General features: G+C 36.2%; 1 protein-coding gene across 5 annotated transcripts in view; it reads right to left on the bottom strand.

Annotated features, from left to right (window-relative positions):
* SCAF8 (SR-related CTD associated factor 8) overlaps positions 1–23,555 on the bottom strand; it is a 102,874-nt gene that overhangs the window by 42,642 nt on the left and 36,677 nt on the right. For 4 of the 5 annotated variants that reach the window (XM_082306800.1, XM_082306801.1, XM_082306799.1 and 1 more), the window contains exons 7-19: positions 20,999–21,175; positions 13,305–13,384; positions 12,840–12,957; positions 11,014–11,145; positions 10,747–10,859; positions 10,049–10,242; positions 7,395–7,495; positions 5,632–5,745; positions 4,876–5,032; positions 3,549–3,679; positions 1,821–1,965; positions 1,221–1,301; positions 393–614 (exon numbers count right to left, since the gene is read on the bottom strand). In XM_082306800.1, coding sequence (XP_082162926.1) covers positions 393–614; positions 1,221–1,301; positions 1,821–1,965; positions 3,549–3,679; positions 4,876–5,032; positions 5,632–5,745; positions 7,395–7,495; positions 10,049–10,242; positions 10,747–10,859; positions 11,014–11,145; positions 12,840–12,957; positions 13,305–13,384; positions 20,999–21,175 — 1,765 coding nt within the window. The remainder of the gene's footprint in view (positions 1–392; positions 615–1,220; positions 1,302–1,820; positions 1,966–3,548; positions 3,680–4,875; positions 5,033–5,631; positions 5,746–7,394; positions 7,496–10,048; positions 10,243–10,746; positions 10,860–11,013; positions 11,146–12,839; positions 12,958–13,304; positions 13,385–20,998; positions 21,176–23,555) is intronic. The other variant, XM_082306802.1, reaches the window with a different exon arrangement.

Genomic DNA, 23,555 nt, shown 5'->3' with positions numbered 1-23,555 from the left:
AGCCATCACCCAATTTATGCAAGGGCAGTATTAAAATCTTTGATGTAATTCTATAAATATTATACTATCCTACCCTCCCCTGCTCCTTTCCATTGCCGCTTGTGTAGTAAGAATGCACTTTTAAGAAGTTTTCTAAAGGGCTCCCAGTCTCAGCTTTACTTCTCAAGTCTATGAAGAAAACATGCCTGAGCATAAGCTGCTGGAAATCAATGATCAGTGATGACAAAGATGGTTCCCACCACTCCTCCAGCTTAAACTGAAAATGATACCCAGACTAAAACTTCCTACTCTGTAGTTATTAGTGCAATGGACTACAATCTGAAAAAAAAAAAAACCAAAAGTATGATGTTTCCTGTATGTGATCATATTAGACAATAAAAGACATGTCTTACCAGATCTACCGTTTTCACTGGAAGAAATCTGAAGGTCTGTAAGATGTGATCCCTTTTCATCTGATTCTGGTTTGTTGATTGGCAGAGGATTAAAACCGCTTCCAGCAGATAACGTTGGAGTAGCCAGGTTGCTAGTAACTGTGCCAACTGGTAGAACAAGGCTAGTAAAAGGAACATCCTTCATCGTCTCTTGTGCAATTGGTAATGGAGGCTGTACTAAAGCTGTAGAGAAATAACAGAAGTGTATCACAGTAATCATATATTCAAGCCTTCAAGATTAGTTTGGCAGAGGTCACGCTGATAAATCAAAATAAGTGAAATCAATTACCCTAAGTGTTACATTTTTTGATAATAACTTCTTATCCTCAATCAGCACTGTAATATTTCATTTTTTTGTAGAGACCATGAACTGCAGGCAACCTAAGCAATCAGTACCCTTCAACAGATATTTTTAAATGTTAAATGAATACAGTTAAAAGGCTAAACAAAAATAAATTATTATAAATTATTCAGTGACTAACACCAAATAGCTCAAGTAACAGACACATCTGTTACAGCCGGGTTCAAATATTGAACTATGCATGCAAATAATAAATAATTAATTTGCCATAATTTTTTTTCCCCAGTAACTCCGTGGTAAATATCATTTTTCAGTCAACTTGAAAAGCTCTGTAAATCTTTTTCTCAATACCTGCTTAAACCAGTAACTTCCATGTTGCTGTTTTCCATTACACAGGATTAACTTGCTTTTAATTAAATAACAAGTAGTGTATCAAACAACTAAGCTTTTCATAACACACAAACAATTATTAGAAGAATCAAACTTACGTGTTGGAACAACTGGTGGGACAACAGGTGGCGGGACAACAGGTGGTGGGACAACAGGTGGAACTGGGGGAGGCATATAACCTATATGGAAAAAAATGACAAATTATTACAAGGGAAACAAAGTTTTGCAGTAAAAGCTTGCCTACATTATTCATCCCGAAAAGCTGCATCACTGAAGACTAGCAAACAACAAATGTATGGGAAGAGGCAATGGTGGTTATTGTTTTCAAAAACAACCCCATCTTTACTGTAGATGATCTGCATGTGCATCTTTAAAAGTAATTTCTGCCAGCAATATCCAAAGAAGAAAATTAAGAGTTTCAAAATTTTCCAAAGAAAGGAGATTAATCCAAAGGATTTTTAAATTTTCATTTTTCAAAAAAAATTCTGCTATAATTCCTATTCTCAACAGAATACACTGGTAAAAATGTTAAGTTAGACATAAGAAATTCTATACTAGATTAAAATTAAAGATTCAAAGGTCAACTGGCTCAAACAGTAACCAGTAGCTGATGGAAAACTATACAAAGCACAATGTACACAGAAGCACACAAACTGAGTATGCTCATTACATACTCAAGTTCATTTTTACTAACTTACCTGGAGGTGGCTGTGAAGGGTTGAAACTGGCTCGCAAGAAGGGTGGAGGAGGAATTGCGCTATAACCAGGAGGAGGGACAGACATTGTGACAGGAAACGCAGGTGGAACCAAGCTAACAGCAGGCACAGCTGGAGCTACTGGAATCTTTTTTCATGGAAAGAAAAAACAAGCAACTTCAATACTTAACAGTATTCAATGACATTAAAAGATGGATAAATTGATTCGTCTGCAATTCATGTTAAGCACTAAATATACCAAAGGCTTTGCATATACTCTGAACACCCTGATGCATTAGATTGTGTTCTGACATGGTACCTACACTACAGGTAGTCAAGAACACTGGAAGAATCCTATGCTATCTTTATTCTAAAAAGAACAGAAAAATACACCATTAAACACTATACTTATTCAAGAATAAAAATGTACCTAAGGGAGAGAGGTGAATGCAGAAAGGAAGAGAGAGAAGAGGAAGGAAAATGTAGATAGTGTGGCAATTTGAGAGCACTTAGAAAACAGTGATTCTAGTCTCATTAGAAAAAATTATGTATTTTAGAACAGTACTGGAAAGTCAAGTTTAGTGTATGTAATTATAAAGCTAATAATCCTGATGAAATCCTGAAAATTACATAATATTTCTCAAACTTCTGTTTGAGCTACATGTTTTGATACAGTGCAGCATAATTACAAGTAATTAGCAGCAGAATAAAAGCAATATATATGTATATTTAAATATATACTGATTACAGTGTACACTAGGAGACAGTTGAAATAAGAAGACTGAAGGCAATTCTTGTGAAAAGAGAAAAAGCTCAAAATTCAATGCAATTAAATGCAAATATGTTAACTTTCATAGTAATTTTATGTCAGCTCAAGTATTGGGAATGTCTATACATGTTAAGAAAGATAAAACAGTAGTAATACAAATAAAAAAAATCTGTATTAAGCAACTGCTTCTCATTTTACAATTTCAAATGGTCATTATAAAAAGGACTTAAAGAGTCCGAGAAAAAGCATTTGTATTTATACTTGATAAACATGTGTAGTGCAGTATAGTCAACAAAAATTACACTCTGTTCTTCTAGCCTTCCACAATACCTTGTTACTGATTGGATGTTAATAAAAACTCTCTTTTTTAGCAGAAGGAAAAAAATACAGCAGAGACTCAAAGACTCTCTTGAATTACTGCATATAGAGTGCAACAGCACACTACTTACATAATCAGATCTTTTAAAGATGAGACTGTTCCTATGAAATCCTGCTCGAAATTACTGAGAAAAAAAACTTATATTCAGAGCCGATATGGGGAAAAGTACATAGATAGAGAAGAAACAAGCACAAGTGAAAAAAAAATATTATTGCATTGCTTAGCTTACAGAAAGATACTTTGCTCTATAATCAAAATACTTCCTGTAAGCTCATTTTAATTCCTCCTTAAAAACCTAACGTGTCAGTATTTTTTTTTTTTACAATTGCTCTGTCTTCAACATTTAAGCCTTCATTTGCGATTTTACACAAGTTTGAGATATGTTCTGCACGAAACTAAAGATTTTGCTCAACCACAGCAACTGATTCTGCTCTAAAATATTTCAGAGATAAACACACATGGACGCAGGACTTAAGTATTTTTGACTTCGGTACTTTCACTCAGCATTACAGTTTATCTGTACTGAATAAAAAGTTTGCCTTCCAGCTCTGTGGGGTTTTTGCAAACTCGGACCAATACAAACCTGCAGCATAGTGACTGGTTGCGTGTAAGCTTCTGTCTGTGTTGTAATAACTGTACTCTTATCAACTGCAGCACTCTGCGTAGTTTGAATATTTTCTTTAGCAGCTTCTGAGCTTCTGGCTGTTTCCCATTCTTTAGAAAAAGGTATATTTTTAATATAACAAGAAAATTAATGTGTTACTTTTGTTTAAATACTAAAACGTCCTCTTCCTTCTTAAACAATAAATTTTAATCTGGTGTCTATATAGAGTCATTACAAATAAACCCCAAACTTATCATGAAAAGAAGCAAGTGCAATTACTTATTATTATATATTTTAAAGAAAGTAAAATATCTTTAATCACCTGCAATACTCTGTTTAATTATGCCTGTATACAAATTGATTTTTCAAAACTTCCCAAGTTTTTTCACCAATCATTCTGTTTATAATTTGTAAGACAAAGTATGCTCCAGTTTTCTAAAAACTGCTGTTGTCAACATATCTACGTTACCAGCTGGCTACTGTACAATGACAGAGAATCCTCATGTTAAACAAACCTCACCCCAACCCCCATTTCTTCCTTCTGTCACTTCCTCAAAAAGTTTTGTATTTCAAGTATAACATAGTGAATGTATTTCAGTAATGTTTCATGTTTTAATTTTTCTGTCTTTTATGTTCAATTTTTACTCAAAGCAAGACTGCATTTTGACATGAAAAATTATTGTCGCTATTATAAAACGGTCTTAATCTACTGCTTTCTTTAGTATAGTCCAGTTATTTGGTGCTAGATCCATTTCAACAAAAAACAGTACTCATGAATCTTTTACAAATCTAACAAACCTCTCAATTAACTGGGTTTCAGAGTAAGGTCTAACATTACTTGCTTTCCTATCTCTTTGACTTTATGGAGGAAATACCTTAAGGTTCAGCTAACCCGTGCCTATTTGGACAAGTTCTAATTCCAGCTTAAGTCTTATACCTGAATACAAGACTCTTCACAATCACAAGCAGATCATAATTTCTACACAAATTAGTATTTTATGTGCTTGGAAATGAGTACACAGAAAATTCATAACCGTTTTAAAAAATGCTAACCTTTATTAACTTGCTTAAATTAATTCCCCTTTGTCACTAATTCCTCATTGTCATGACAATCAATTAGTTACTCATCTAAAAAGACAATCTAGACGTCATGTCAGTGCCATTTATACTGTAAAAAAGTAGTTAGTAAAATTTATGTAAATTGTAAAAGAGTATGTATTAACTTAAACAATAAATGTTCTGAGCATTTGCCATTACCAAAATAAACACATATTCTTACTAGAAGAATCATTGTTAATGTTCATACCTGTATTTACTGTCTCCTGGTCAATCATGCCACCTTCAGCAAAGCCCTCCAAGTCATCCAATTTTACTTTCTCCCAAGGAATATATGAAACTCCCAGATCCACATCCCAGAATTGCTTGTATTCTGTTTTCACACCTTTATTCAAAGCCCAGGCAATCTGAAAATAAAATCCAACCAGAGAATCTGGTTAAGTCATATAACCTGTGAACAGAATATTTCAGATCATTTCCTTCATGTTTCTGTCGCAGATCAATCTTCAGTATCTATTCATTAAAGTTTTAACAAGTTTTTCATTTTAAATGAACCCGTAGGAAGTATACTTGGCCCCTGCAACAACAGGTATGTGAAAGATCAATTACATCAAAAAGCTTAAATTTGTCCTACATTAATTCTAACATATATATGGGGAAATTAAAAATAGAGTATTTCAAGGACTCATCCTAAAGCATCAAAGAAAGCAGAAAAAACCCACAGCACTAGGTTGTTTAAGTCTTGTACTCTTATCACTAGCACATACATAAAATGTTCTCCAAGTATTTCCTAAGAATCAAGTCATAATTTCATTTTCCTATCTTCCTTTATAACTTGTTAAAAGCTGCATTTTACAGAGAGGAAAGAAAACAATTTACACCTTATTGCTTCATTCTTCTTCTCCATATTGTACATTTGAATGAACAGCTGCTAAATGACAAATCATCATATTAAAACTGTACTGTATTTGAAATGGACAGCAGCCTTAGATTAAAATCAACTTACCTTAATAATTTTAGACCCAATTTTATAGGACCCAGAACTAAGTTTCTGAAGAGCACGATATGCATCTTGTCTATGAACCATACAGACATAAGCACAACCTCTTGGGGGAATCATCTATGGAAAAAAAGCAATGGTCTTAAAAAGTAGGAAAACCAGTACTTCAGATTACATAACTACACTAAGTCAATACTAATATTAAAAAAGGAAAGGCTTACACTGTAAACAATCATTACCTTAATCAGCAATATTAACAATTTTGAGCATCAGCAAAACTTAAGAGTGATATTTGTAGGGTACTTCAGTTATAACAATTTCAAGAAGCAGCAGCAAAGCTGAAGAATGGGTGCCAAAAATGACATGAAAGATTTGAACAACATGGAGCAGACAAGAACTGGGAACTATACTATGACAACTTCAGAAAAGCAGAGGTTGCTACCTCTTATTAAGCTCCAAATTCACTATGAGCTGAGCAACTACCTTTCACAGAGTTGCAAACTAGTGATTAAAAGTATCTTGCATTTTTGAAGGGTAGAGTCCTCATTCCTGAAGTGTGACTTCCACTAACTTTAATGTTTTATTTAGGAAAGAAAAGTATGATGTGGCATGTAATCTTTGAAAGTTTGCAAATCATGTATGACAACTGCTTATTTTCGTTTTAGTCAAAAGTTATAAAAAATAGGTATGCTTTTATGTTGTTTAGGAGCACACAGTAACATAATGAACAAAAATATTTAAGATGTCCGATTTTAATGCAGCTGTTACAAAAGTATGTTTAAAATATAGAACAATGTTATCCTAGGTACTTAAAGCTTTGTGGAATGCATAGGACGAACTATTTACCATATGGTTTGCCTCTGAAATGTAACAGGCACCAGGACATTACGGTTGTTACATTACTTTCCTTTGAACTTTCTTCATTGCTAGTTCCTGCAAATCAAAATGAGGCTTAAATGTCAGGCTATGGGTTTTTTGACTTGTGAAGACTTTTAAAAGATTCTGTAATGCCACAAAAAATGTTCCTTATTAATTATATACCTGAATATATTAACGTGATAAAAAAATGGTAAAAATATTATCTAAAATGAATGAAATTGCATGAGAAGCACTTTAAAACTGCTGGAGCAAGAGACAAAAATCCAAATTCCTCTCATGTAGATATGTTATTTTAGGAGAAAAATACTTTCTCTTGAAGCTTAATTATAGGTAACACTGAAGCATGACTCTAAACTTCTACTCTAAATGACTCTAAATCATGAGAAACTATGAGAAATCATGAGAAATTATAAGCATATTTTTAATTGTCACATTTTAGAACAAACACTTGTTTACAGTACAATTTCTTTTCTTCTAAATGTTTTATCCACATTGATTCCACTTAAGGAACCCTCTGTATGGAACGTAACTAAGAGCAATGTGGATTCACATCAGTTTGTGTCCATTAGTCCAAGGAAAAATGATGTCTGCTCCATGCCACATCATAAAAAGAGAAAAGACATAACTTTTCATTTGTTAAGACCCTGGTTTAAAAAATTGTGTAAATTGTTAGTGCTTGGGAAAAGCCATTTTACCATGAAGTACACTGTCTTTAGCACTTCAAAAGACAGTACATGGAAACCAACAAACATCATAGCCACAGCTTTTAAACAGTGAGAAAAAACCAGTCTCCTAAATACAAGCTTAAGCTGCTAAAAGGAATTCAGAGGCATAAGCATGTTTAAATTGCTAGTCTGTAATCCCTGAAAATGCATAACATGCTTACTTACATTAATAGACTCTATTTGTCCAAATTCTTCAAACAAGTTAGTTAAATCTTGCTGTGTAGCCTTCTTGTCTACTTGACCTACCCAAAGAGTAGTACTGCAAACTGTCAAGAGACACATTTATGTCAATCAAAATACTAGAATGTTAGCTTATAAAATACTCTACAGCATGGATACAAAAGGCTTTACAGTTGCACAAAAATCACTCATCCAAAAGCAAGAATAGCAAATCTATTACTTACTATATAGAGATTAAGTACATTAACAAAAATGTTAAAAGGTTAAAAGACACCAAACAGATAGTCAGTACAAGCATTCATTCTTCTTGTTTCATTTTCTTTTAAACAAAATAGCTGCTTTAAAAGAAATGAAAAAATAAAATTCTGTAGATTATTAGCTAAGGTAAACTGCTCTAGAGATTAGTAATAATCATTTCTATTCCATGTTCCATAAAAATGATGCCTGTAAGATTTAAAGTCAGTTTTAACAAAGCAAGATTAAGTTCTAACTGGCTAGAAGTGTATTGCAGAAGGAACTTAACTGCAGTATTATGCACTGCATTTTCACTTGAAAGAAATGGAAACTATACTTTTACTTTACCTTGGGGAACATCCCAGAAAAACAAACTTGGCTGAAGCCCACCACTGAGCTGAAGACGTCCATGATACTTCTGACTCTTGTCAATGCCACCACAAGCCCACATCCCTGCAATTTGTCTCCCAAATGCCTACCCGTCCCCCTTGCCAAGTATGAACGCTCACTGACATGTGAGCTTGAACTTCCTTCTCACTTATGTACATGGTTCCAATTCTTTTGTCTTCCAAATATTACTCAGTCTATGTATGCAAGCCTTGACAAATTCATAGCAGTCATTTCCATTTAAGACAAGGTGATGTAAATCAGCAAGATATTAGGCCAATATTGGTAGTTTTCCTCAAATATCTTACTACCCTGAGTAATCCACCCAGGATCTTAAAGGATCTAAGGCAGAACAAAACCAGACAACCTGGATCTCTTGGGCCTGCCCAATCCTGAACCAAGGAAACATTCTTTCTTCATCATCATCATCTTGATACATCGCATGTCCTTCCTGTATCAATCTTGGTGCACCAAACTGGAAAGCAGTGCTGTGCGTTCCTCTGTCAGCTGACATTTTCAACTGACAGCAGTGCTCAGTAGTACTGAGAATGACTAGCCTTAAGATTTCTCTTGGACAAAACTTGTTCCTCACATGCTTGTAGATGGCCCTTCTGTTTCTCATGGCGTTAAGCTCTATGAAACAGTTCTTCAGACCTCAGCAAGTGATAACAGTGGCTGTCGCTGAACAAATTTCATGAAGTAAAATGATTATCAGGTGAATTACCTATTTATTTACCACCCCAAAGTTTCCACACTTCAGTCAGCCTTCTTAAAGTCTCTTTTCCATGAGCCGGGTCACTTCACAGGATCTCAGTTGCTGCTGTTGTTCATCAGGTCACTTAACATTCCTGCCTCTCAGTTCCCATCCATTCTGATTATAGCTCTCTGCTTTGTGGACTACTGGGAGAAATCTATACCATAAAACTGATTTGCTTCTTCTCATGTGAAAAGCCAGAGAAGAAAAAAATATACATCTAAACTGTAGTAAAGTCCTGAGTTTAAAGCCACCTTTGAATGATGTAAAACATTAATGTGAACAGAACACTTTCTCCTTTGCAAAAATGAATTTTGAACTGCTTAACTTGTCAGATAAACAATATAGTTTTAAAACACTAAATAAATGCAAAACTACATCAGAAACTGTGTAGAAACTATCTAAAAAAAGTGAGATTTGGGAACACAAGTTCATTGCAAAAGTAAATTAAGTAGAATTATGCATCCCAAGAATCCAGAGTCCTGCTAAGAGCAACAATAGGATATACTGATACAGCAGCAGATGACTACACCCAATTTCACTGAGTGCTTGCTCATCTAAAAATACATTCCCTTTGATTTAAGCAACTGTGTGGAGAAAGTTCTTCTCCCTAATACCTTCCTTCTTTTTAGTATATAAATTCTCTGTAGACACAACAGCCATACACGGCAGCACTCTGCAGAAGCAGAAATCCAGTTAGTTTTTGGATGCTTTCTTAAGATACAACGATTATCGTCTGTCTTCCGATAGCAAATCACTTGTTTCACATTTCCACCTGCTTCGGCTCTATGTTCCTGTGAAAACCTATTTGAAAAGCACTCTAAAAGTTTAACAAAACTGGCCCCTATCTAAGATATTCAGCAAAGTGTCCAAAGTGTGTACCAGATACTTGAATGTCTTATCAGCATACCAATTTCCAGATCAAGCACTGATCATTTTCAAATGCCCCACAGAAGACAGCATTAAAGAGAAAGCCGATTGTAACTTAGGGACAGCCCTTGCTACTCTCTGTTCAGAAGTAATAACATTGGTGCAACAGTATGAGTAAAATCATCAGTAGAACAGTATGATACTTGCTTTCCTCTAGATGAAATGACCTACCTGTTCAAGTTGTAAGAAACACCAGAAATGAAACTTATAAAAAGGATTATGGTTACTGTATTTTGTAACAGTATTCAAGCTAAATCTTGTTCTTTCAATGAAAAACAAAGCCTTTTTTTCCTTTAATACTACATTATTAAAACAGTAAGCAGCTGCCACTTACCACTTAGTGTTTTTGACCGTATAGGAGGCAATCCCTTTTTCTGACGTTCTTTTTCCCTTTCCCTAGCCCTTCTTTCACTGGAATATGACCGAGACGACTTTCTCTTCCTTTCTCTTGATCTTGAACGTGAACGTTTTCTGTGTTTACGCTTACGAGAACCAGACCGTGATCTAGACCTTCGTTTTCTTGGTGACCTACAAAATACTTAATTTCAGTATGCTGAATTAAAAACAACAACAACAACAAAAATCTAATTTAGTCGTATTTTAACTACAAACTTTAAGCATGATACAGACATTTCTGTTATATTCACTCAAACTGCTTCAGGAAATAAACTTAATGCCATTAGTGTGAGGAATAGAACCTACACCTTGAACTTAAAACAAAACAACACATATTCAAAGAGTTCCATAACAGTATCTACTTTTCTGGCATAGAAAACCTGACCAGCTGCTAGTTGTTAGTTATTTTTGTTACTGGAACAGGTCTTAAAAAATTTAAAGTAGACCGTAGATATGTAAAATGAACTGTCATACAGAAAGTCTGGGTCTAACACGCAAATATTAAATGAACATTTTTTTCACTGCCAAAAACTGCTCATGACAATTTTGCAAAATACAGAATTGGGAACGATAATCACAAATTGCAACTTTGTTTCAGGAAATCTTCATTTACTTAATACAAGTTAATTATGAAACCTTGAACGAGATCTTGAACGAGTTCTTGATCTTGAACGAACAGCTGATTTCTTTTCTTCTTGTTCAAAAATCTCTTCTTCAGCAACATCCTGTCCTTCATCTATATCCATGTCCTGAGGTCAGACATAACAGATGTTCGATAACATGTAATAAACATACTCACAATATATATGACTATATGAAAGCATACATCCATATTACCCATTTTGAAGTCATCTTAGTATGTTTTCCTTTCAAGTTCTGTAATCAAATTAAAAATAGTTTTACCTGTTGTTGAATATCCATTGAATCATCCACATTTGTTTCCACTTCTAAAAACTGCTGCTGACTACTCCCTTGTGATGGTGAGGCAGAGTGCTCTGAACCAAAATTTCCTTCTTGATTCTCCTCAGGGCTTGCCTAAATAACAAATGATAATATATCATAAAAAGCCTCATAATACAAAATGCTTACTGTGTCAAAATGTAATACTACATGAAACAATTGTTCAAATATCTCTGAAAAACTATTTATCAAGTTTCTCTTATTTTCCCACTTCCCTTTAATGTGAAAGCTGAAATAGATGTCCCTCCATTCCATTCCATTTTTTGTATCATCCTTAAATACAACACTTTGAAATAATTAATATTAAATAAGGAAAAAACTTCTGGGAGAGCACTTGGAATAGAATAGAAGATCAAATAATAAGGGACGAGTTGAATGAACATTCTACCCATAGATGTACTGTAACTTAATTTCATAGATAAAATTAATTTAAACTCTAATTCTGCTTATTGTACAATAAAGTACGCATTCACTATCTTTATTTTCAAATTAGACAGTTACTTTTAGATACATCACATCAAAAGCTCGTAAAACACATGCACTCTTCAAAGTTATATTCCTTTACAACATTTTTTAGTGTGTAAAGATAGAAATTGCTAGATATCCACTAACATCAAAAACTACTGTTTGTAGCTATTTTGTACAAACTTTCTCAGTTACTGCATTTAAATGAGAAAAGAAAATAAAACATAGTAAAATAAAGAAGTAGAATAAGAAAATAATATCTAGTAAAAATTAGATTACTATTTTTCTGAACAACTGAAAACTCAAAGTCACGAATTCAAAACTCAAATTATGTCCTTGATTGAAAATTGAGCGACTGCACCTTTGCACAGGTTAAACTAAAATCCCCAGCAGATGTTTGTTAAGTTTGTGGTCCCTTAGATTTCTATCTTACTGTGAAACTAGATCCAAATACTTCCCAGAAAGTTCACTTTATACCTGGTCAGTATCAAGACAGAATAAACTTCTGTTTGTTTTGTGTGGTTTTTTTGTTTGTTTTTGTTTTGTTTTGTTTTGTTTTGGGTTTGTTTTTGTTTTTTTCTAATGGGATCAGGAATTGGGATCAGGAGGGGAAAAGAGGAGGTAAATACTGAGGACTAACCTCAGAAGAGATAAGCCAATTTACTTCAATATAGAGTAGAGGGGACCCAATTCACATAGTTAAGAAGGAATCTTGGGTTATCTTGAGCATCAGTTCTTAATTAATCATTTCTCAGGAAATATGTGAGACTATTCTTTAGCTCAGATTCTTCAACAGAATGAGACGTTTATTAGCCAAGGCTTAAAGCTTCGTAGGGGAAACTAAAGTTATCCCCAATCTCTAGTCTGTCCTCTTGAATGCTTCTGCAGCAGCAGCTTGCACGCTGCTCTCCCTTCACAGGCAGGAGCGCAATCACTTCAGTGCTCACCTTCTTTGTCCTGACAGCAGGGAAAAAGCTTCACCACCCCACCCCACCCCCTTCCATATAGAGCTAAACAACCAAAGCACAGTCAGTCTGCAACTCAGCTAAAGGGTACTCTTTCCTAACAGAAGAAGAATGTATACCCCACACATTTGTTTGTATTTTTTTTCTGCTTTAAGCACTTTCTTTCACTTATTTTACTTACTCTGCAAGTTTCTGTTAGATGATCAGCTAGTGAGAAAGACTTTCATTATAAGAGAAGCACCAGTAACAAGACAATTTTTTTGTCCTGAAGTAGAGTATGAATTTTTTTTATCAGTGGAGAACATAATTATTACAACAGCCACAAGATGGAGTTCTTACCTTTTGAGGCTGCTGTTGCTCCAGAAGCTGTTGTCTGAGATGTTCTAAATTTTGTTGCTGTAGCTGTTCAGCTAGTTGGTGAAAAAGTGAGTTGTTCACAGATTCTGGTACTAAAGGCCTAAAATGAAATAATTTAAATAAAAAAAACACAACAGGTTTTCTCTTGGTTTAAACAGTTGGTAAACAGGTCTTCACAACGGAGTTTCAAGTTTAACTAAAAATGTAAAATAATGAAGACAATCTAGCTAGTTCTACCTTGTTATCATCATTATCACATTACTGCTATGAATATAACTAACACAGCAAAGAACGTGCTAACTTTAAGATGAAGTTAACAAAACTTCCGGCACACGGACTTATATTAAATGATCTGAAAGAAACATTTTCCTTACTATTTAATCCTAATGTTCAACTAGTGTCAGGCAAATTTTAGCATTTTCCATAAGAAACATAGCTTGATCTTACAGTTGGGAAGTGGGAGTTTCCTTTTTAGGCTCTTCATTTTGTTCAGATTCTTCCCCAAAGTCAAACCTGTCCATCAGCTTCTAGGAGAAAGCAAAATAAGCATTACTGAGTACTCCTTATACATCCCTTTATGTATACTTACTTTTCAAAAGACAAATGGTCTTATTTCTCAACATAAAAAAAAGTTAGGAAAATAACCTGAATAGAAAATCATACTACTATTGCTACCAAACTCTTGAATGCATCAAGTATTACATTTTGTCCATGGCTTTCCTGAGTTCTGGCTGCTGTTACAAGTACAACCACATGTTCTTTCCATAGTAAATAACAGCTAGTTTGGAGGAAGGCTTAAATAAAGATTAATTTTATGTAATGGTACGTTTAATTAGAAGAAATTACTATGAAGAGGCCAACTATTCAATCCTTTGGCAATCAGCAAACTGCTCTCCTCATATCAAGAGAAGACCTACAGCTTGATTACTTCACAAAGAACTACTATATTTTCACACACATGTCATTCAGACAGCCTGAATTCCTTCAAATATACTGCTCCCTGAAAACAACTTCTCACATAGTCTGCAAAAAAACCAAAGCAAGCAGTTATCATGTAAGAGGAGTAAGCCTTCAGAGGGATAAAAAGAAAGGTATCTGACAGGGAAAAAGAAAAACTTGGATAAACTTCATGTTTATCTGTAAAGATGCCTATGCTGTAGTTCGCTGAACAAAGTCTGTTTTGTTTATTAATTTTTAAACAGCCCAGAAGCATTTCAGCAGCATTTTACTTTCTTGAAGACAAAACTAAAGAACAAGCATGAAGAAATACAACAAGCGTTATTTGTCACTGAGATTGTCTTTTTTCATTAAGTCTGCATTGACAGAGCAGTGCTATCAAGCCCATGTCCATGCATCTTTACACCTTGGAAGTTTTCCGAAATGCAGAGTTAACGCTGTACTAAAAACTACCATAACTTCTCAAACCCTGGTCTCAGAAGAAAAAAAAAAAAACAAGAGCATGAGAACACAGGGCAGTCATTCTAAAATACCAAGGTAAAAACGTCTCCAGTAACAAGCCACGATGATTCACTAGCCCATTTTCTTTCTCAGGATGCTCTATTTACTCTCAATTACTGGAGTCCAGCAAGAAGAACAAAGCATAAGCTAAGAGACTGATCAATCAAGAATTATTAGAACTATTTTCCCAATGAAATAATCTAATATATATGAAAGCAGGACTGAATATATCCCTGAGAAAACAGCAGAAACATAGACCATGAAGCTTATGTGAGACAGGATGCTAAAATCCAGAATAAATTTCACTATCTCTATCTAATCCTTTTAAACCAAGGTGGCCACCACCTTTTTTTTTTTTTTTTGTATTTTTAGAAAATTTTCAAGTAAAGCATTTGCAAAATGCTGCTGCTCTGAAAAAAAAGTGTGTTTTAGAAAAACAACCAGTCTCGTCTTTAAAATATTATTAATCATCATGTATCTTCCACCATGACAAAGTAGAAAGGAAGATAACAGATTATATACTATTTAATCATCTGAAAAAAGGAACAAATGGAAAATAGTCAACAATTTATGATATGCAAAAAAATTATTTACTTAAACTGGGGCCAGAGAAAACCAAAGAACTTCCAGCCAAGACAGGCAAATGTGCAGCATGATTTTCTTAAAAATTTGTTTTAAATAACATAGTAGATATTAAAGCAAAAAATCTGAACTGAAATATCTTGATTTTAAAATAAATTGTAACAAAATACTCTCTACAACAAAGCAATAGAAATTAAAACAAATTAAATATTAGGATACCTAGGTTAACCCACCACACACTCAGGTAAAAGTATAGAACTTTCCATGAATGCTACGCCTGTTACTTTAATTACCTAAGAAGAGAGTATGTTCAGAAAAAGCAATGGGAATGATTAAAGATATGAAAAAAGCTTTTTATTCCAAAGGAAACAAAATTCTTCTTAAGGATCAGGATATTCTCTTTAGAAACTAAAATAAAAGGAATAGGACAGAAATGTATAGGAAATGTTGATTAAAAAAATCTTTCTTTACCATAACACAAGGATACGGTCATGTAGAAAGATCACAAAACACACACATTTGATGTTGACGAAAGAAAGGAATTTTTCATGTAATGCATATTAATTTGCACAACTTATTACCACAAGACACTATGGAGACTGAAGAGCTTGAGAACTAATGATTGGAAGAACTGCTGAATTTATTAAAAATAGGGATTTTTAAAAAAAGATGGACACTTATGTATTAATCAGAAATATTTTCCTGCACTATTTGTATTTGTTATCCAATTCACTATCATTATATCATGGAATGAGAACTAAGCTTCACAGTTTTCTTTAGATCACGATGCTTACTGCTTATGTATCATAAAAGCTGTCTTTTTTTTTTTTTTTTTATGTCTGCCGACTCAGAACATTTGCCTTTCAGACACTGCCTTGAACCATGTAAGTATTTCTATATCCACATCATGGCCCCATCCTCCAAACTGTATCACAAGTCTTCAGTATCTTCTACAGAAACTATTCAATATTTCTAATTACTGCTTTCAGGAATTGCTACATTCTGTAATCTTGCTGCTGCAGCTTTTTAACTACCTCAGGTAAGAACACTTCATCAATTTCCACTAGATGACAGTATCTCTTCTGCCACATTCTTCATAAATCTTAGGATCACAGGACAGTCCAAGTTGAAAGGGATCTCAATAGGTCTCAGCCCGACTTTCTGCTCACAGCAAGCTCAGCTGTGAGCTCAGGTCAGGCTACTCAGGTCTTTATCCAGTTGAGTCTTAGAAACGTCTTAGTTTCCAACAACTGAGACCGCACAATTTTTCCACGCAACCTATTCCAGTGCTTGACTGTCCTCATGGGAAAAAAGGTTTCCCTTATACCCACCCCAAACCCTTTTGTTTCAATTTCTGTCTGTTGTCTATAATCCTGCTGCTATGCCATGCTGTGAAGAACCTGGCTTCATCTTCTTGCTGACCGTCCCATAGGTGCCAGGTGGGGCTGCTGTTAGGTCTCCCCCAAAGCTGCCTCTGCCCCAGGCTGAACCAGCTCCAGTGCTCCAGCCCTGACCATTTTGGTGGTCCTCCACTAAACTCACTTCAGTTTGTCAATGTCTTTCCTGTATGGGGTCAGGGGCAGCACAACTGGATGTGATACTCTAGATGCAGTCTAGAGTAGATGGGATGTCTAGATGGGACGATCATTTCCATCAACCACCTGGCTATACTCCTGCTTACACAGCCCAGGATGTTGTTGGCCCTCTTTGCTGCCGGGACACGCTGCTGGCTCACGTTCTGTTGTTGTAAGTACACTTGTTAACAACTTCTTTTCTTATAAAGACTAGAACCCCAAAGATTAAGCAACTTTATGTCTGGTACTCAAACAAAGGCTGTCAATAGCCTAGTGTTGCTGTTCATTGTACTCTTCTGACACCTTGGTTTTTGGTACTTGTATCTCTAATAGTATCGTCACCTGCAATTGAGGCATTTTGTGTTAAATATAAAACTATTGCAAGCTCTCTAAAATACATACAAAAACTCCAGAACTTCAAAGCATCCTGGAAGATCACTAACAAAGATCTAGATTTGTTGTCAGGAAGCAAAGCACTCCCAAAACTTTTCCTCTTAAAAAATCTAGTTCATAGTTTTCATTTTACTTGGGTATGCTATTTGGACTGTGTTACTAGTTACTCTGAAGCAGCACCAGTCCAGCCCTGTTGACTGAGTGCTCGTTAGCAGGTGCAGTGTATCTTTTACCTGGGATATGGAGAAGGCTGAGGTACTCGACTTTTTTGCCTCAGTCTTCACAGGCTCAAGCCACACTGCCCAAATTGCAGAAGGCAAAAGCAGGGACTGGGAGAATGAAGAACCACCCGCTGCAGGAGAAGATCAGGTTTCGGACCACCTAAGGAACCTGAAGGTGCCCAAGTCCATGGGACCTGATGAGGTGCACCTGAGGGAAGTGGCAGATGAAGTTGCTAAACCATGGATGCTATCCATCGTATTTGAGAAGTCGTGGCAGTCTGGTGAAGTTCCCGCTGATGGGAAAAGGGGAAACATAACCCTCATTTTTAAAGAGGGAAAAAAGGAAGACCCAGGGAACTACAGGCCAGTCATTCTCGCCTCTGTGCCTGGCAAGATCATGGAGCAGATCCTCCTGGGAACTATGCCAGGGCACATGGAAAATAAGGAGGTGATTGGTGACAGCCAACATGGCTTCACTAAGGGCAAATTGTGCCTGACAAATTTGGTGGCCTTCTACAATGGGGTTACAGCATTGGCAGATAAGGGAAGAGCAACTGACATCATCTACCTGGACTTGTGCAAAGCATTTGACACTGTCCTGCATTACATCCTTGTCTCTAAATTGGAGAGATGTGGATTTGATGGATGGACTACTTGGTGGATAAGGATTTGGCTGGATGGTCACACTCAAAAGAGTTGTAGTCAATGGCTTGATGTCCAAGTGGAGACCAGTGACGAGTGGCATTCCTCAGGGGTCCATATTGGGACTGGCACTGTTTAACATCTCTGTTGGTGACATGGACAGTGGGATCAAGTGCACCCTCAGCAAGTTTGCCAACAACACCAAGCTGTGTGGTGCGGTCAACACACTGGAGGGAACGGATGCCATCCAGAGAGACCTTGACAGGCTGGAGAGGTGGGCCGGTGCAAACCTTATGAAGTTCAACAAGGCCAAGTGCAAGGTCCTGCGCATGGGTCGGGGCAATCCCAGGCACAAATACAGTCTGGGCAGAGAGTGGACTGTGAGCAGCCCTGAGGAGAAGGACTTGGGGGTGTTGGTTGATGAAAAGTTCATGACCCGGCATGTGTGCCTGCAGCCCAGTAAGCCAACATATCCTGGGCTGCATAAGAAGAAGAGTGGCTAGCAGGTCGAGGGAGGTGGTTCTGCCCCTCTACACTGCTCTCATGAGACCCCACCTGCAGTATTGCATTCAGCTCTGGGGTCCCCAGCAAAATAAAGGCATGGAGCTGTTGGAGCAAGTCCAGAGGAGGGCCACAAAAATGATCAGAGGGCTGGAGCACGTCTCTTATGAAGACAGGTTGAGGGAGGTGGGGTTGTTCAGCCTGGAATAGGGAAGGCTTCAGGGAGACCTTATTGACGCCTTTCGCTACTTAAAGGAGGCTTATAGGAAAGCTGGAGAAAGACTTTTTACCAGGGCCTGTAGTGATAGGACAAGGGGTAACAGTTTTAAACTAAAAGGAAGTAGGTTTAGATTAGATATAAGGAGGAAATTCTTTACAATGAGGGTGGTGAGGCACTGGAACAGGTTGCCCAGAGAAACCGTGGATGCCCCATCCCTGGAAGTGTTCAAGGCCAGGTTGGATGAGTTTTTGAGCAACCTGGTCTAGTGGAAGGTGCCTCTGCCCATGGCAGGGGGGTTGGAACCAGATGATCTTTAAGGTCCTTTCCAACCCAAACCATTCTATGATTCTATGCTTCCTATAAAAGTAAATATTGCCTTTTTAACACTTTATTAACGCTGCCATGTCTAGTAAAAAAATGATACAATTAATTATATAATAAAATGGAAGTAAAGAGTCTAATAAATAGAATTATATTATTATGACTCATGGTTTTCAGCTATTGAGAAGTGGGATTTGGGTGGCAGGTGATATTGGTGCTGAGAAACCATTAAAAAAGGCAAGGAAAATTATTATCCCCAAAACTTATCATTGCAAAAATAAGATTGCCCATTAATACATATACATTAATATGTACTCTTCTAGAATACCTAGATTCAGAAATCCTCAAACCTTGGAAAAAGGAGAAAATAGGTATGGTAGCACCAACGTTCTATTAAAAAAAAAAAAAAGAGGAAATTCTAAAACGATATGCTTTTTCTGCAAAGCAGCCTCAATAACCTTTGAGTAAAAGACTCAATGGACTAACAAAACATACATTATCAGTTCATTCATAGTGATGCTACAGAACACTGAACAAGGAATTTGAGAGGTGTTATAATCTAACACTAATTGTATAATGCAGAACTGCGGTACAGATCACATACTATTAACACAACTCTTCCACGGCTTACAAGAGCAAATCAATGCTACATACCTACTAAAAGATTGCAAATTATCACACTGCCACAAGAATTCCTTCCACAACACTTACCTTCAAAGTCCCAGAAATCACAATCATGTACATTCACTCTGCTGACAAGACTCCTGCACATTATTACTGGCATAACCTAACTAAACATCAGGCTGAACTCACTCAAGGTATACAAACATCTCATCAGAATGCCAATTCCTTCAATTTGCTCCAGTTAAGTTGCCCAACATTTAAGACAGCCACACCTGTGAGTACACCTATCCATATAAAATGCTGGAATTCAAGTCTGCAGAATAAACCACAATGGAATATCATATTCTTAATTACTTTTTGTATCTAAATAGTAAGGCAGTCCCTATTAACTGATGCATTCATTCGCTGTGATTATACCCTACTCGAGTTGACGGTTACAGCTGTGCTACAGCCATCAGTACAGGCCATTTTTTTCCTGACTTATTTTTACAGCTGCATTACTTTCACTAGTAATGACAACTCTATTATTTCAGAGATTGGAGTTTAGCTGAACAAATTCTAGAAATATAAGATAAATTGTCCTACAATGTTAAATTCAGCACTTACCAATTTCTGAGCAGCTAATTGCCTGAAAAAGAGATTATCTGGGCTACGAAAAAAAAAAGGTTTTCTGCTTCTCTGACTTCCTTATTATTTATTCACTCCAGGACAATCCTACAGAGATTATCTACTCAGAAGCTGTTTCTTCCAAAGATAATGGAACAAGATTTATTTATTTATTTATTCATCTGTGAGTAGAAATTCTTCCTCTTTTATTCTACTGTTATTACACTATTACCACTGTAATTGCCAGCATGGTTATTGCTACGTGGCATTCAACTATATTAGTTGTCTCAAATTCCTGCGTTCTGTATTTATTTATTTTTTTTTTTAAGATAGGCACATATGTTGCAACACACACAAAGTTCCTTCACCTACAGGGTTTGTTTGTTTTTTACATTTTGACATCCTTTAAAAAGTGTCACATGACTAGTTTTATCTACAGTCATAAACTTATTTCTTCACTTATTATCACTTTGTGGCTAATATTAGAAGTTTTCTTGGCATTTATAATATAAGAAAATTACAAGTCCCATCACATTTTACTCTTCTGGGAAAACAGTGTACATAAATTTCTGCATGTTTCCCTTGCATTACCTTGTAAGAAGTCATTTCCTACCTTAGATCATAAACACAGGAAGGGGAAATACAAGACATGCTCAATTCTCACCACTATGTTACAGAGGGTGAAGAAAAAACATATAACAATGGCTTAACTTTGCTAAATCAAATCCATCTTCATACTCGATGACCCTTATGGGTCCCCTCCAACTTGAGATATTCTATGAAATGCCATTTAGCCCTAAACTCATATAAAATCAATATTTTCATTTGTACTACTCTCTCTAGACATTTTTTTTTAAATTTTCAAGACAGAGCACTTTATAGTCTATTCATGTGTTTTTAAAATCTCTAAAGTCAAACCATAAAATCCAAAAGAAGACTCTTTCACTGACATATTTTAACAATGAATATTTCTTCAAACTTCTATTATTCTACTTCTACCTTATTAAAAGAGACACTCTGTTCCAGTGGATTAAGTGTGTTAGCAGCAGCAGCTGCAGCTGTAAGTTGTGCTGTGAGGGCCTGCAACTGAACGACAAGACCAGCATCCAGGGCTTGAAGTAGTGAAGGCTGAGGTTTCTGCTGCTGTATCTGCAGTGTCTGTATCAACTGCTGAAGCTAAAAGAGAAAAGATAACAAATGCATTAAACATGAAATTCTTTTTAAAAAGCAAAAAACTAAAACCAAACTAGTCTTTTCCCTTTCCAATTAGGAAAAACACCCCTCAGGAATGCAGTATCATCTAACCTATGGCTATTATTTCATCTTAATTTGTTTTCATTTACGGCAAATTTTGTTCCCACTTACTGGCTAATTTGTTTTCTGTGGCTGATAAGACATGCAGATGCTTCTTCCTCCTAACTTGCTCTGACAGGTTGCATGATGACCAGTCACCACTCAGGATTTCCTGCTTTCTAGGGTTCCCCCTCTTCTGTTTCTCCAGTTTGATTCCTTCTGACCTGAAAAAAATCTGTTAGCCTACTCCAGCTCCCTAAGGGCCCACCTATATTAGGAAAATCTGTATGCTGTAACAACATTCCTGTAGAGAAAATAACTGCACCGTTGCAAACTCCACTTTAAGCTGATGCAACATGTCTATACGAAGAGTTTGCACTAGTGTCTCTGGATTAGTCACAAGGGAAATCTCATGCTGAAACTCAGGTTTTCATTGATAGAATGCAATTCCCTTGCTATGTTAACAAAACATAAAAAGCAAATTAACCAGGAACTAGGAATATAATTTGACTTCCTGCAATGGCACAGACTCTGGGCTCTGCATAGCACTATCGTAGGATAAAAATTGCCTAGATGCAATGTTGAACCAGAAGCAGCAGCTCTGGGGCAACAGATGTACAGTAACAACAAAGTATGTTACAGTAAAAACAAAGTATGGGTAATGCCAAAAGACAGATGTTTATTTAAAAATAGTGTTGGGTGTTTCAAATATTATTTTAAAGTAGTTTTGGGGGGTGGTGTGGTGTGGTGGTTGGGGTGGTTTGTTTGTTTGTTTAAACAACTCCACTCGCAACCCAGGAGAGGTCTAGGATTATACTGGAATGAGTACTAAATATTGTCAAGGAAGGAACTTTCAAAAGTGTAGTGAATGGACCTAAGACATTTCATCAGAGTATATCAGGATACCCTAAGAGTTTCTTTCTTCATATCTAGAGGGGGAAAATAAAGAAAAATAGAATATCTTCCACAGTTTTTTTAGAACAAATGTACAATCCAATCACCTGGCGTATCTTGATTTCCTTACTCCGACTTCCTATTTGTATATAATTTTTTAAAAGGAGCTGCCCAGTGAGGAAATAAAAGGCTTTTTGCAGATCTATTAATCTGTTGAATAAAGATGCTCCCATAAAATTGTACAGATTTACCTTAACACAAAAAGAAAAAATACTATCCCTATGGAAAGAAGCCCTCCTAAAGTACCATGGAATTAGAAGAAGCAGTCCTTTGACCTCCCATGAGGTAAACCTCTGGAGCCTTACCTTTGGGTATTTCTGGAAAAAAGATTGAGGAAATCCAGGTAGTTCAAACTTTGTGGACATAAGTCCCTGATTATCTTAACGTTCATATTCCACCTCCTCATGGGGTTCACCACTGAACTCTTACAGGGGTCAATCCCTCCCTTCTTACTAGGGTTCACTAGAAACTCTGCATAAGCTGATTAGGTTGATCTTCTTTTCCACAAGGCATCAAAAATGTATGATCTTTTTTCAAGATTGTTTTACAGTTACCTTCTGATAATGTGAAACAACTCTTCCTATTCTTTAAAAACAGTTATACAGACTCCTTATAAAGCAGAGCCTCTGACAATGCTTCAATTGTTGTTCTGCGTCACCAAGAGCTTTCACTGATTACTGCAATAGGCAACGCTGAAGAGCTGCCCCCTCCCTTCTCGGCTGATCCACAAAAGATGCGCAAATATGGCTGGGCCACCTTATGCGTTGCTCTGAGTAGGAAGGAATCAAACTGAAGAAGCAGAGATGGAAGCTCTAGAGTGGGAAAATCCTGGGTGGTCACCGTTCTAGCTGTTTTCACATTCTTGTTGGTTACATCTTTCTTACTCTGCCCTCTCCTATGTCTAGACTCTCAATTTACCTGCATGCATTCTCACCCATAAAACACAATCTTAAGACAAAATCAAGGACTTTGGAGCTTGGGGGTGGTGGGGTGGGTGGGGGTTGGAGTGGCTTGGAGAACAGGAAGGAAAGACGTGGATGGGATGGAAGAAAACGTTGCAGTTCATCTACCAATCCTAGAGATCTGCATGTACATATTTATTGCGTACCCAGTCTGTCTCCACATTTCTGCTGAAGACTATCTTCCATCTTTTCCCTCTCCCCAAATCCATTCTCTTAATCATTTTACCATTTTGAGCTAAATATCCAAATGTTATTCCTTTGTGATCTGCTGTCATCTTTGAAACTCTAATTCCCTTCTCATCTTCATAATCTTTTTCTTTTGCTTTGTCCTTTTTTTTTTTTTTTTT

This window comes from Platalea leucorodia (genome assembly GCF_965183815.1).
Source record: "Platalea leucorodia genome assembly, chromosome: 3".
Taxonomy (NCBI): domain Eukaryota; kingdom Metazoa; phylum Chordata; class Aves; order Pelecaniformes; family Threskiornithidae; genus Platalea; species Platalea leucorodia.
Note: the sequence above shows the minus strand (reverse complement) of the source record. Positions and strands in the feature narration are given on the sequence as shown.